Here is a 13,500-nt window from a genome sequence, read left to right as displayed (position 1 = left end):
CAGTGCCTGGCACACTGTAGGGCCTCAGGAAATTTTGCTGAAGGATACGTGAATGAATGAGTAATACACACTCAACCAGATTTTGTGAACATTCAACTGTTACCCACAGCTACTCAAATGCTACCTACGCTCACTCCGATGTCTCCAAGTAATTTAAATATTACCCACTTACTCTGAGTGCCATGAAGGAAGGGATTTTTGTTCAGTTTACTCCCTTCTGTATTCCCAGCTCCTAAAACAGTACCTGGGACATAATAGGTGCACAGTAAATATCTGTAGGATGAATGAATGAGCCAAGGGTAGCCAGAAGTTAACCCCACACACACTCAGATGTAACTCACAAGTTAGTTAACTCAGAGAAAGATATCTACCCCTGGCTGGACGCGGTGGCTCACGCCTGTAATCCCAGCACTTTGGGAGGCCGAGGCGGGTGGATCACGAGGTCAAGAGATCGAGACCATCCTGGTCAATATGGTGAAACCCCGTCTCTACTAAAAATACAAAAAAAAAAAAAAAAAAAAAAAAAAAAAATTAGCTGGGCATGGTGGCGCGTGCCTGTAATCCCAGCTACTCAGGACGCTGAGGCAGGAGAATTGCCTGAACCCAGGAGGCGGAGGTTGCGGTGAGCCGAGATCGCGCCATTGCACTTCGGCCTGGGTAACAAGAGCGAAACTCCGTCTCAAAAAAAAAAAGATATCTACCCCTTTCACACTAGTCAGATGTTACCAGTGCTATCCAAAGGATATCCGTTCTTACTCAAAAGTTACTCATTCACTAGTCATTCCTATCCTCACTTGTATTACCCACACTCACTCCTACTCCTTAAATGCACTCAGGTGGTACCTACCCTCCCATGGTCATCACCGACACCCACTCGTCACCCCCCACGCCCACCCAATGCCACCACCACCTCACAGCTTCTTGTCCGAGGCGTGACGCCGCCGGCGGTTTTTCTTGTTCTTCCTTTTGCCCCTCTTGCCATCTCCAGCCTTGCTCTCCTTCTCGGAGGAGTCCGGAGTCGGCACCATGTCCATCCGGACAGTGGCCCCAGCCTCCGGCTTCTCCCCCAGCCCAGGCACACAGCCCTTCCTTGCAGGCAGCTCTCCGGGGCCCGTCTCTGGGAGACACAGTTCCTGCCTCAGGACCCGCGCCACATCCTCAACCGTCCTCCCTTCGCTCTGCAGAAAGAGGTTCAGCTTGGTCAGGAACTCGATGTCCTGCTTCTGGGGCATGTAGACCACTCTCCACACACCGCCCTTGCCCTTGATCTCCCTGGGGACCACGGCGTAATTGATGTCCTCCGTCAGCTCAATGATGGCCGCCTTGGAATTATCTTCTTCCAGATAGGCCTTCCCAGCCACTTCGAACTTGCCTAGAGGTTTGAGGGGCAGCCGAATAATCTCTTCGAATTCCTCATGGTTGCAGTCCTCGGGGATCCCCAGGATCATCAGGGACTTGTGACTGTCCACCTCCAGGGCCTTGCACCCATGCTCCAACAGGGCAATGTCCTTCACGCCAAACAGCATCTTCCCCAGCTCTTTGAGGCAGCAGTATGCCCGCTGGCGCACACCTGAGCTGCCTCGGGAATCCACGGAAGTATCCAGGTTGCCGGGATGCCTTCCCAAAGGCTAGGAGAGAGAGGCCGGCCTCAGGGGCCAGAGGCCGCTCCCAGGCCCCCTTCGCCCAGCTCAGTGAAGGATGCCCCCAGCCCCTGCCTGCGGGGCTGTGCAGTGTCAGGCAGGGCTTCTGTGGCTCCCTCGGAGTGGGCTCGAAGATTCCCAGGGACTTACGCGTGCTGGAAAAGCAGAAGGCGCTGTTTGCCACCTGACTCGTGGCTCCCGGGTCCCGGGCGAGGCTGCACCGAAGGGGGTCTTAAGATGATGCTTCCCCTTTCTTGGCGTGGCCTCCAAAGGCCTAGCAGGCCCCGACAGTCTCTGCGGATCTGGGACTGCTGATCTCCGCCAACGGAGTGTCGTGGGTGGGGCCCTGCCAGGCAGGGAGGCGCGTCCCTCACCGCCGGCCCAGAGATTGCCCTCAGGGCCCTGTGGCCAGACTGGGACGGGATGCGGCCGCTGCACTTGCTCCCGCTGTGACGTCACCGTCTCCTTCCGCTCTGAGGCCTGGAGGTCTCCATGGCAACGGCTGGAGCATCGCCGCTGCCATTGGCCGCCTGGTCGCATTGAAATCAAGAGTCTGAGGGGGTCATTCAGGGGGTCATTCAAAAGTGCCCGCGATTCTCCTTTGAATAATAGCCGATTCCAGGGGTGAGGGGACAGGGAATATACAAGAGGCACCCTGGGAATCTTTTGGGGTCAGAAACTAAGAAAGTATTTTTAAGAAAATGAGGAGAACAGGCCGGGCGTGGTGGCTCAAGCCTGTAAGCCCAGCACTTTGGGAGGCCGAGGCGGGTGGATCACGAGGTCAAGAGATCGAGACCATCCTGGTCAACATGGTGAAACCCCGTCTCTACTAAAAATACAAAAAATTAGCTGGGCATGGTGGCGCGTGCCTGTAATCCCAGCTACTCGGGAGGCTGAGGCAGGAGAATTGCCTGAACCCAGGAAGCGGAGGTTGCGGTGAGCCGAGATCGCGCCATTGCACTCCAGCCTGGGTAACAAGAGCGAAACTCCGTCTCAAAAAAAAAAAAAAAAAAAGAAAAGAAAAGAAAAAGAAAAAAAAGAAAATGAGGAGAACACCTGGAAAGACCCAGGAACCGGCATGAAAGCCTCCCGCTGGCCAACCCTGGGACAATTTGAGCATCAACGTTAAAAATGAAAGTAACCGCCAGGTGCGGTAGCTCAGGCCTGTAATCCCAGCACTTTGGGAGGCCGAGGCGGGTGGATCACGAGGTCAAGAGATCAAGACCATCCTGCTCAACAGGGTGAAACCCCGTCTCTACTAAAAATACAAAAAAGTAGCTGGGCATGGTGGCACGTGCCTGTAATCCCAGCTACTCAGGAGGCTGAGGCAGGAGAATTGCCTGAACCCAGGAGGCAGAGGCTGCGGTGAGCCAAGATCACGCCATTGCATGCCAGCCTGGGTAAGTAACCGATTATAACCCCTTGAATAAAATTAGAATCTATGAGTTTATTTAGATATAAGTACATTAATGGAAAGTTTGGTGAGGAATGTGAACCAGCACATTGTCTCAAAGTACCTGCCCATATAATACTCATCAAAAGGAACAAACATCTATTTACAGTGGAATATTTTTGCTTGTAGGATGTACAGACACACACACACACACACAATGATATTTCGAACAATATGACAATTTACACAACACTCAAAATGCTTCAGGGGAGAAAACTTTTCTTTTCTTTTCTTTTTTTTTTTTTTTTTGAGACAAAGTCTCCCTCTGTTGCCAGGCTGGAGTGCAATGGCACAATCTCAGCTCACTGCAACCTCCACCTCCTGGGCTCAAGCGATTCTCCTGCCTCAGCCACTCAAGTAGCTGGGACGACAGGCACCCACTACCACCCTGGCTAATTTTTGTATTTTTTGTAGAGATGGGTTTTACCGTGTTGGTCAGGCTGGTCTCGAACTCCTGGCCTCAAATGATCCGCCTGTCTTGGCCTCCCAACATGCTGGGATGACAGGCATGAGCCACCAGGCCCGGCCCAGAATTGCCTTGGGACCCAAGAGTCCAGCCCCCTGTCAGGAGCCACATATTCTGATCCCTCGTGTGAGTGAAGAGCCCATGGGTTTGGGGACATTGGCGTCCTTGGAACCCCCACCTCCCCTTCTGGACCATGCTCTGCTACTAGGGCCCAGAATTCCTTGCTAAAGTGACCTGAGCCACTTCCAGGACACATGCAGGCATCTTCTCCAGCTGGACAGTACCACTGTGGCGCATATATCCAGCCTCAGTGGATGGCCCTAGGCCCAGAAATGAAGTTGAGAAGGAATGGAGCATGGAGGTCCCTGCCGGGGCATCTACCACATGCACACAAGGACCCTCGATGGTGCAACAGGGCTGGGTGATGTATACGTTTCCTGTGGCTGCTGTAACAAATTACTGCAATCTTAGTGGCTTCAAAGAAAGTATTTTTAAAAATTTGTATAGTTATGGAGATCAGAAATCCAAAAATAAGTTTTATGGAACTGTATTAGGGTTCTCCGGAGGGACAGAAGTAATAGGATCTATATCGATATGAAAGGAGTTTATTTTTTATTTTCATTTTTATTATTTTTGAGACGGAATCTCACTCTGTTGCCAGGCTGGAGTGCAGAGGCACGATCTTGACTCACTGCAACCTCTGCCTCCCGGGTTCAAGCAATTCTCCTGCCTCAGCCTCTGGAGTAGCTGGGACTACAGGCATGCGCCACCCTGCTCAGCTAATTTTTTTTATTTTTAGCAGAGACAGGGTTTCACCATGTTGGCCAGGATGGTCTCAATCTCTTGACCTCATGATCCACCTGCCTCAGCCTCCCAAAATGCTGGGATTACAGGCTGAAGCCATTGCACATGGCCGAGATTTTTTTTTTTTTTTTTTTGAGACGGAGTTTCGCTCTTGTTACCCAGGCTGGAGTGCAATGGCGCGATCTCGGCTCACCGCAACCTCCGCCTCCCGGGCTCAGGCAATTCTCCTGCCTCAGCCTCCTAAGTAGCTGGAATTACAGGCATGTGCCACCATGCCCAGCTAGTTTTTTGTATCTTTAGTAGAGACGGGGTTTCACCATGTTGACCAGGATGGTCTCGATCTCTTGACCTCGTGATCCACCCGCCTCGGCCTCCCAAAGTGCTGGGATTACAGGCTTGAGCCACCGCGCCCGGCCGAGATTTTTTTTTTTTTTAAGTCTAATTTTGTCATAAAAAAATGTCCCATTCAAGCCAGGTGCAGTGGCTCATGCCTGTAATCCCAGCACTTTGGGGGACTGAGGCTAGCAGATCACCTAAGGTCAGGAGTTCAAGACCAGCCTGGCCAACATGACGAAATGCCATCTTTGGTAAAAATATAAAAATTAGCCAGGTTTGGTGGCATGTGCCAGTAATACCAGCTACTTGGGAGGCTGAAGCAGGAGAATCAACTTGAACCTGGCAGGTGGAGGTTGCAGTGAGCCAAGATTGCGCCACTGCACTCCAACCTGGGCAAAAGAGTAAGACTCTGTCAAAAAAAAAAAAAAAAAAAAAAAAAAAAAAAAGCACATTCAGCTCCATGACATGACATGACCCCTTTAATACAAAGATGAAGTAAAATAGGCTATCCAAAATTTTTGCCCTGAGTTTATGAATACCTCTATTGCATAGCCCTGGGTTTACGCATGTCCCAAACTGAGAAACAAGGGAAGAAAATGGTCCATTTATTTGATCCACCAGGATTTACTGAGAAGTGTCCTTGTTGCAGGCTTGGGGTAACGTGCTGGGCATACCTGAGCGAGTGAGACAGGCTCTGCTCTGAGGAGCTCAGTCCAGCGGTTATGACAGGCCACCTCCGTCTGTTTACTGTCAGGAAGAGAGGCCCTATAATTACCACGAACATGTGTTCTGATCCCTGGTGTGGGGTATAGAACACAGAGCATATCAAGTAGGCTTGGTTTTCCTGGAACAGGTTTTGCTAGAATTTAAAAAAAGAACTGCATCAAGTCCTTTGGGGGCCCTGAGATGCCTGACTGACACCATTACTATGTCAATAAACCTTTTATTCATTCACCCTTCAACAGCTCTGATGAATTTTCCATAAAGGAATTCATCTGTCTGCTCTCATCTGGGAAGGCTTCCCAGAGGAGGTGACATTTGAGAGAAATCCTAATGGATGCATATAATGACCACAAAATAATACTATTTTAAAAAGTAGTAACTGTTAACTTTTGCATAGGGCATACTAAAATATTCTGAGACTTTTGTGTGTACTAAGTCATCTAATTTTTACAACAGGCCATGAGTTAGATGTTTTATTGATTCAATCATTCATTGATTGGGTAGATCCTGTTTGTGTGTGTGTGTGTTTTGTGTGTGTGTGTGTGTGTGTGTGTGTGTGTGTTTTGAGACAGAGTCTCACTCTGTCACCAGACTGGATTGCAGTGGCTCGATCTCGGCTCACTGCAACCTCTGCCTCCCGGGTTTAAGCGATTCTCCTGCCTCAGCCTCCTGAGTAGCTGGGACTAGGTATGTGTCACCATGCCCAGTTAATTTTTGTATTTTTAGTAGAGATGGGGTTTCACCATGTTTAGCAGGATGGTCTCGATCTCCTGACCTTGTGACCTGCCTACCTTGGCCTCCCAAAGTGCTGGGATTACAGGTGTGAGCCACCGCGCCCGGCCAGTGTACTTTCACTTTCGATAAATCTCTGCTTTCCTTGCTTCATTCTTTCCTTGCTTTGCTGTGTATTTTGTCCAGTTCTTTGTTCAAAACACCAAGAACCTGGACAACTTGCAGTCAAGACCCTCTACCGGTAACAACATCGTCTCTGAAGAATAGATGCACTTCCTTCTTTCTAAGGTTTTTTTTTTTTTTTTTTTTTTGAGACGGAGTTTCGCTCTTGTTACCCAGGCTGGAGTGCAATGGCGCGATCTCGGCTCACCGCAACCTCCGCCTCCTGGGCTCAGGCAATTCTCCTGCCTCAGCCTCCTGAGTAGCTGGGATTACAGGCACGCACCACCACGCCCAGCTAGTTTTTTTGTATTTTTAGTAGAGACGGGGTTTCACCATGTTGACCAGGATGGTCTCGATCTTTCGACCTCGTGATCCACCCGCCTCGGCCTCCCAAAGTGCTGGGATTACAGGCTTGAACCACCGCGCCCGGCCTCTTTCTAAGGTTTATACTCTTTTCTTTCCGCTGTATAATTATGTGAGTCATATTCCTTGAATCTGAGCCCAGCACACAAGGTTTTTGCTTCCTGGCACAGGGCCTGGGGCCTTTGCCCATCCTTGAAATTCTTTGCCTATCATTCTCAGCTCTAAAACAATTATACCCGAAAGTGCTTTCCCATGACTTTTTCTCAGGCTTGGAGGTATCACTCCAGTGGGAGCTACTTGGGCAGGAAGCTTCTCTGACTGTCCCAGATCTCCCCAATATCCTCATTCCAATAAACCTAAAAACGACAATCATATTATAGGCATTGGCATGCATTCTGAAGAGCCTTATATTCTGCTCAATAGTATGCTGGGTGTTTTTGTTTTTGTTTCTGAGACGGAGTCTCATTCTTGTTGCCCAGGCTGGAGTGCAGTGGCACAATTTTGTCTCACTGCAACCTCTGCCTCTCAAGTTCAAGCAATTCTCCTACCTCACCATCCGGAATAGCTGGGATTACAGGCTTAACGTCACCATGCCTGGCTAATTTTTTTTTTATTTTCAGTAGAGACGGGGTTTCACCACGTTGGCCAGGCTGTTCTCAAACTCCTGACCTCAAGTGATCCACCCGCGTTGGCCTCCCAAAGTGCTAGAATTCCAGGGATGAGCCACTGCCTGATTAATAGCGTGTTAGAATTAAATAAGCCTTTTGGGAAAATTCAGGTGAGGGAAGGTTACCCAAAGACTATGCAGCCACGTTCAAACCTTTGGTGGTTTATTTTCTAATTTAGAGACAGGGTCTCACTCCTGTCACCCAGGCTGGAGTGCAGTGGCATGATCACAGCTCACTGCAGCCTTGACTTTCTGGGCTCGGGTGATTCTCGTGGCCACCTCAGCCTCCTGCGTGGCTAGGACTACAGAGATGTACCACTGTGCCCAGCTAATTTTTTTTTCTTTTGTATTTTTAGTAGAGACAGGGTTTTACCATGTTGCCCTGGCTGATCTCAAACTCCTTGGCTCAGGCAATCTTCCTGCCTCAACCTCCCAAAGTGTTGGGATTATAGGCATAAACCACCACACCCAGCCCTTTGGTGTTTTTTGAAATGTCTGAAAATTAGCCAGGTGTGTTGACTCACGCCTGTAATCCCAGCACTTTGGGAGGCCAAGGCGGGCATATCACCTGAGGTCAGGAGTTCAAGACCAGCCTGGCCAATATACTGAAACCCCATCTCTACTAAAAAATATAAAAATTAGCCTGGTGCCGGGCGCGGTGGCTCACGCCTGTAATCCTAGCACTTTGGGAGGCCGAGGTGGGTGGATCACAAGGTCAAGAGATCGATACCATCCTGGTCAACATGGCGAAACCCCGTCTCTACTAAAAATACAAAAAATTAGCTGGGCATGGTGGTGCGTGCCTGTAATCCCAGCTACTCAGGAGGCTGAGGCAGGAGAATTGCCAGAACCCAGGAGGCGCAGGTTGCGGTGAGCCGAGATCGCACCATTGCACTCCAGCCTGGGTAACAAGAGTGAAACTCCATCTCAAAAAAAAAAAAAAATTAGCCTGGCATGGTGGCGGGCACCTGTAATCCCAGCTACTTGGGAGGCTGAGGCCGGAGAATTGCTTGAACCCAGGAGACAGAGTTTGCAGTGAGCCAACATGGTGCCACTGCACTCAAGCCTGGGTGACAGAGTGAGACTCTGTCTCAAAAAAAAAAAAGTCTGAAAATTATTTGACAGTCCTCTCATCAAAAGGCAGAGACTAATTTCCCTCACCTTCAAAATAGGCCAAGCTTACCAACTCACTTGTAACAAACAGAATGTGACAGAAGTGACGCTGTGTGATTTCCAAGGCTAGGTCATGCCAGGGATATGTGCCTGTGCTACCCAACCACCACGCTGTCAGGAAGCCCAAGACACACAGAGAGGCCCCGTCCCAGCTGCCAACCAGCATCAATCACGAGACTCATGATGAGTGAGCGAGACCCAGTAGTTCCAGCTCCCTGCCAATTCCCCGCAGCTGATGCTGAGTGGAGCTGAGATGAGCTATCCCCACTGAGCCCTGCCCCAATTGCATTATTTTTGAGCAAAATAATGTCATTGTGTTAAGCCACTAAGTTTTGCTGTGGTTTGTTAGATAGCTATGAGAAGCTGGACAACATCTTAATTTTAAAATGCCAGCACCTCACCCAGCATATATTGTTAACTTTTACTTTTTCCCAATGTGATTAGCAAAAAAAAAAAAAAAAAAAAAACCCATCTCTTTAAAATTTCAATTTGTGTTATCTGAATATTAGTAGAGAATCTCTTCATAGATTTATTGAATATCTTTTTCAAAGTATCTTTTTCAAAGAACTGACTTTCCATATCCTTGGCCCATTTTTTCATTGAATTATTACTGTTTCTTAGTCATTTGTATATTCTTTTTATTAATGAAAGAATGTGCAAATGTGCCCATTTGCACGTGTCCTTTAGAAAAATGTCTACTTGAGTCCTTTGTCCATTTTAAAAAATTTATTTCAATAGCTTTTAAGGTACAAGCGGCTTTTTGTTACATGGATGAATGATATAGTGTTAAATTCTGATATTTTAGTGTACCCATTACCCAACTAGTGTATGTTGTACATATAATTTTTTTTTTTACTCCTAGCCCCTCAGCAGAGAGGCATTAGTCCATTCTCACACTGCTGTACAGGACTGCCCAAGACTGGGTAATTTATAAAGGAAAGAGGTTTAATTGACTCACAGTTCCACATGGCTGGGGAGGCCTCAGGAAACTTACAACACGGTAGAAGGGGAAGGAAACACATCCCTTTCCACACGGCCGCAGGAGAGCGAAGAACAAAAGCTGAACAAAGGGGAAAGCCCCTTATAAAACGGTCAGATCTCGTGAGAACTTACTCACTATCACGAGAACAGCATGGGGAAACCGCCCCCATCACTTAATTACCTCCCACTAGGCGCCTCCCACTATAGGTGAGGATTATGAGAATTACAATTTAAGATGAGATTTGAGTGGAGACACAGGCAAGCCATATCATATCCCTTTGTCTATATTTGAATTGGGTTTATTTCTTTCTTGTTGAGTTATATATAGTTGCATATTTAAATATTGTACATCAAATGGATCAACCATTAAATAAACTGTCTCCTACCTTGACACATGTACCTTCATGAGGACCTGAAAGCCAGGTTCAAATTTAGAATTTCCATGCCCCTAAGAGTTCCGTGCATGGGAAGAGCCAGTTCCCAGCCCTTGTCTCCCTCCTCTTCTCTGCCCACCTGTGGCAGACTAACAGCGACGTCCACGTCCTAATACTCAGAACCTGGGAATGTGAACTTAATATCGCAAAAAGGACTTTGCAGATGGGATTAAGCTAAGGATCTTCAGGTGGGGAGATCACCCTGGAATATCCAGGTGGGCCTGATGTAATCACAGCGGTCTTTATATTTTAAAAATTTTTGTAGACTTGAGGTCTCGCTATGTTGTCCAGGCTGGTCTGGAACTCTTGACCTCAAGTGATCCTCCCACCTCAGCCTCCCAAAGCACTGAGATTACAGACAAGAGACACTGTGCTCAGGCAATACAAGAGTCTTCATAAGAGGGAGGCAAGAGGTCAGAGGGGAAGAAGGTGATATGATAACAATCAGAGAGGGGAGTGCTGTGGTCAAAAGCCAAAGAGTGCAACAGCCTCTAGGAGCTGTGAGAGGCAGGGATTGGATTCTTTCCTGAAGCCTCCAGAGAGAACTGGCTCTGCTGACACCTTCATTTTAGCCTCTGAGATGCCAACTTTTCTTTTTCTTATTTTTTACAGAATCTCCCTCTTGCCCAGGCTGGAGTGCAGGGGCACAGTCTTGGCTCACTGCAGCCTCTGCTTCCCAGGTTCAAGCAATTCTCCTGCCTCAGGCTCCTGAGTAGCTGGGATTACAGACATGTGTCACCATGCCCAGCTAATTTTTAAATTTTAGTAGAAATGGGGTTTCATCATTTTGGCCAGGCTGGTCTCAAACTCCTGACCTCAGGTGATCCGCCTACCTCAGCCTCTCCAAGTGCTGGGATTACAGGCGTGAGCCACCGCGCCCAGCCTGTTATGCCAACTTGATTAGGCATCAACTTGACTGGGTTGAGGGATGCCTAGGTGGCTGGTGAAGTGTCGTTTCTGGGTGTGTCTGTGAGGGTACTGTCAGAAGAGATTGACATTTGAGTCGGTGGACTGGGAGAGGAAGATGCACCCTCAGCGTGGGTGGGCAACATCCAATCGGCTGCCAGAGCAGCTAGAACAGAGCAGGCAGAAGAAGGTGGGCTAACTTTGCTAGCTGCGTTTTCCGGCTTTTGTTTCTTCTTCCTGTGCTGGATACTTGCTCCCATTCCTCCTGCCCTCAGGCATCAGACGCCAGGATTTTTGGCCTCTGGACTCTGGGTCTTGCCTAAGCAGCTTCCCAGGGGCTCTCGGGCCTTCACTCACAGACTGAAGGCTGCACCGTCGGCTTTCTTGGTCTTGAGGCTTTCGGACTCAGACTGAGCCATTACTGGCTTATTTCTTCCTCGGCTTGCAGACAGCCTATCGTGGGACTTCGCCTTGTGCTCAATTGAGCCAGTGCTCCCTATTAAACTCCTTTAGGCCAGCGGTGGTGACTCACTCTTGTAATCCCAGCACTTTGGGAGGCCAAGACGGGCAGATCACTTGAGGTCAGAAGTTCGAGATCAGCCTAGCCAACGTGGAGAACCCTGTGTCTACTAAAAATGCAAAAATTAGCTGAGCGTGGTGGCGGGCACCTGTAATGCCAGCTACTTGAGAGGCTGAGGCAGGAGAATCGCTTGAACCCGGGAGGCGGCGGCTGCAGCGAGCTGAGATAGCACCACCGCCCTCCAGCCTGGGCAACAGAGCGAAACCCTGTCTCAAAAAACAACAACAAAACAAAGGCAGCACTGAACGTGAGATACATTTTGGAGGCCAAATCAGTAGGACTTGCCAAAGAATTGGCTGGAAGTGCAGAATGGGGAAAAGTCAGATAAGAATAAAAAATGAGGCCGTGCGCCGTGGCTCACGCCTGTAATCCCAGCACTTTGGGAGGCTGAGGTGGGCAGATCATGAGGTCAAGAGATTAAGACCATCCTGGCCAACATGGTGAAACCCCATCTCTACTAAAATTACAAAAATTAGCCCGGGATGATGGTGCGCACCTGTAATCCCAGCTACTCGGGAGGCTGAGGCAGGAGAATCACTTGAACCCAGGAGGTGGAGGTTGCATTGAGCCAAGATTGTGCCACTGCACTCCAGCCTGGCAACAGAGGGATACTCCATCTTTAAAAAATAAAATAAAAAATGACCCCGAAACATAGAATTATCTATCATATAACCCCAGCAGTTCTAGTCCTAGGTACATACCCAAGAGAACTGAAAACTGGTGTTCAAACAAATGCTTTTACCTAAATGTTCACAGAAGCTCTGTTCACACACCCACTGATGGATAAACGAGTAAACAGAATGAAGTATTGGAATACTATTCAGCCATAAAAAGGAGTGAAACATGAATCCATGCTGCCATATGGAGCCTTGAAAAACATGGTCAGTGAAAGAAGCCAGACACAAAAGACCATATATTGTAAGACTCCATTTAGTTAAAATGTCCAGAACAGGTAAATCCATAGAAACATCCAGTGGAAGGCTGGGCGTGGTGGCTCATGCCAGTAATCCCAGTACTTTGGGAGGCTGAGGCAGATGGATCAGGAGTTTGAGACCAGCCTGACCAATGTAATGAAACCTTTCCACTACTAAAACACAAAAATTAACCAGGTGTGGTGGCAGGCACCTATAATCCTGCTTCTCAAGAGGCAGGGGCAGGAGAATCACTTGAACCCAGGAGGTGGAGGTTGCAGTGAGCCAAGACTGCAACATTGCACTCCAGCCTGGGCAATACGATCTCAGAAAAAAGAAAAGAAAGAAGTATCTCGTAAATTAGTGGTGCCAGGGACTGGGAGAGAGAGATGGAGAGTGAAAATGTCTTGGAACAAAGTAGAAGCAATCATCGTACAACACTATGAATGTACTGAATACCACTTAGGTACACACTTTTTTTTTTTTTTGAGATGGAGTCTTGCTCTGTTGTCTAGGCTGGAGTGCAATGGTGTGATCTCCACTTACTGCAACCTCTGCCTCCTCAGTTCAAGTGATTCTCCTGCCTCAGCTCCTGAGTAACTGGGATTATAGGCATGAGCCACCACGCCTGGCTAATTTTTTGTATTCTTAGAAGAGACAGTTTTCACCATGTTGGCCAGGCTGGTCTCCAACTCTTGACCCCATGATCCACCCGCCTTGGCCTCCCAAAGTGTTAGGATTGCAGGCATGAATCACTGTGCCTGGCCACGTTTTTTGAAACAAGATCTCACTCTTACCCAGAATGGTGTACAGTGGTACCATCACAGGTCACTGCAGCCTCCATTTTCCAGGCTCAAGCAATCCTGCCACCTCAGCCTCCTGAGTAGCTGGAACTACAGGCTCTCATCACCACAGCTGGCTGATATTTCAATTTTTTGTAGAGACGGGGTTCCACCATATTGTCCAGGTTGGTCTCAAACTCCTGGGCTCAAGTGATCATCCTCCTGCCTGGCCTCCCAAAGTGCTAGGATTACAAAGGGCTGGTGGCGTGCATGACCTTGGCCAGCTGTGTATACATTTAAATCGTTCACTTTATATTATGTGAATTTCACCTCAATAAAAACTTTTTGTTCTTTTTAATTGACTCCGCTTTGGACTCGAACTATTAA

The 13,500-nt window shown here is 48.4% G+C and overlaps 1 protein-coding gene across 1 annotated transcript; it reads right to left on the bottom strand.

Annotated features, from left to right (window-relative positions):
* Positions 1–508: 508 nt before the first annotated feature.
* Positions 509–2,249, bottom strand: LOC120362792 (paraneoplastic antigen-like protein 8C). The gene has a single exon (XM_039466843.2). It carries the CDS (start codon positions 1,524–1,526, stop codon positions 912–914), a length of 615 nt encoding a protein of 204 aa, XP_039322777.2. The 5' UTR covers positions 1,527–2,249; the 3' UTR covers positions 509–911.
* Between the last annotated feature and the right edge of the window lie 11,251 nt (positions 2,250–13,500).

Source organism: Saimiri boliviensis, chromosome 14 (assembly GCF_048565385.1).
Source record: "Saimiri boliviensis isolate mSaiBol1 chromosome 14, mSaiBol1.pri, whole genome shotgun sequence".
In the NCBI taxonomy this organism is placed as follows: Eukaryota; Metazoa; Chordata; class Mammalia; order Primates; family Cebidae; genus Saimiri; species Saimiri boliviensis.
This window is presented reverse-complemented; position numbering and strand designations above follow the sequence as displayed.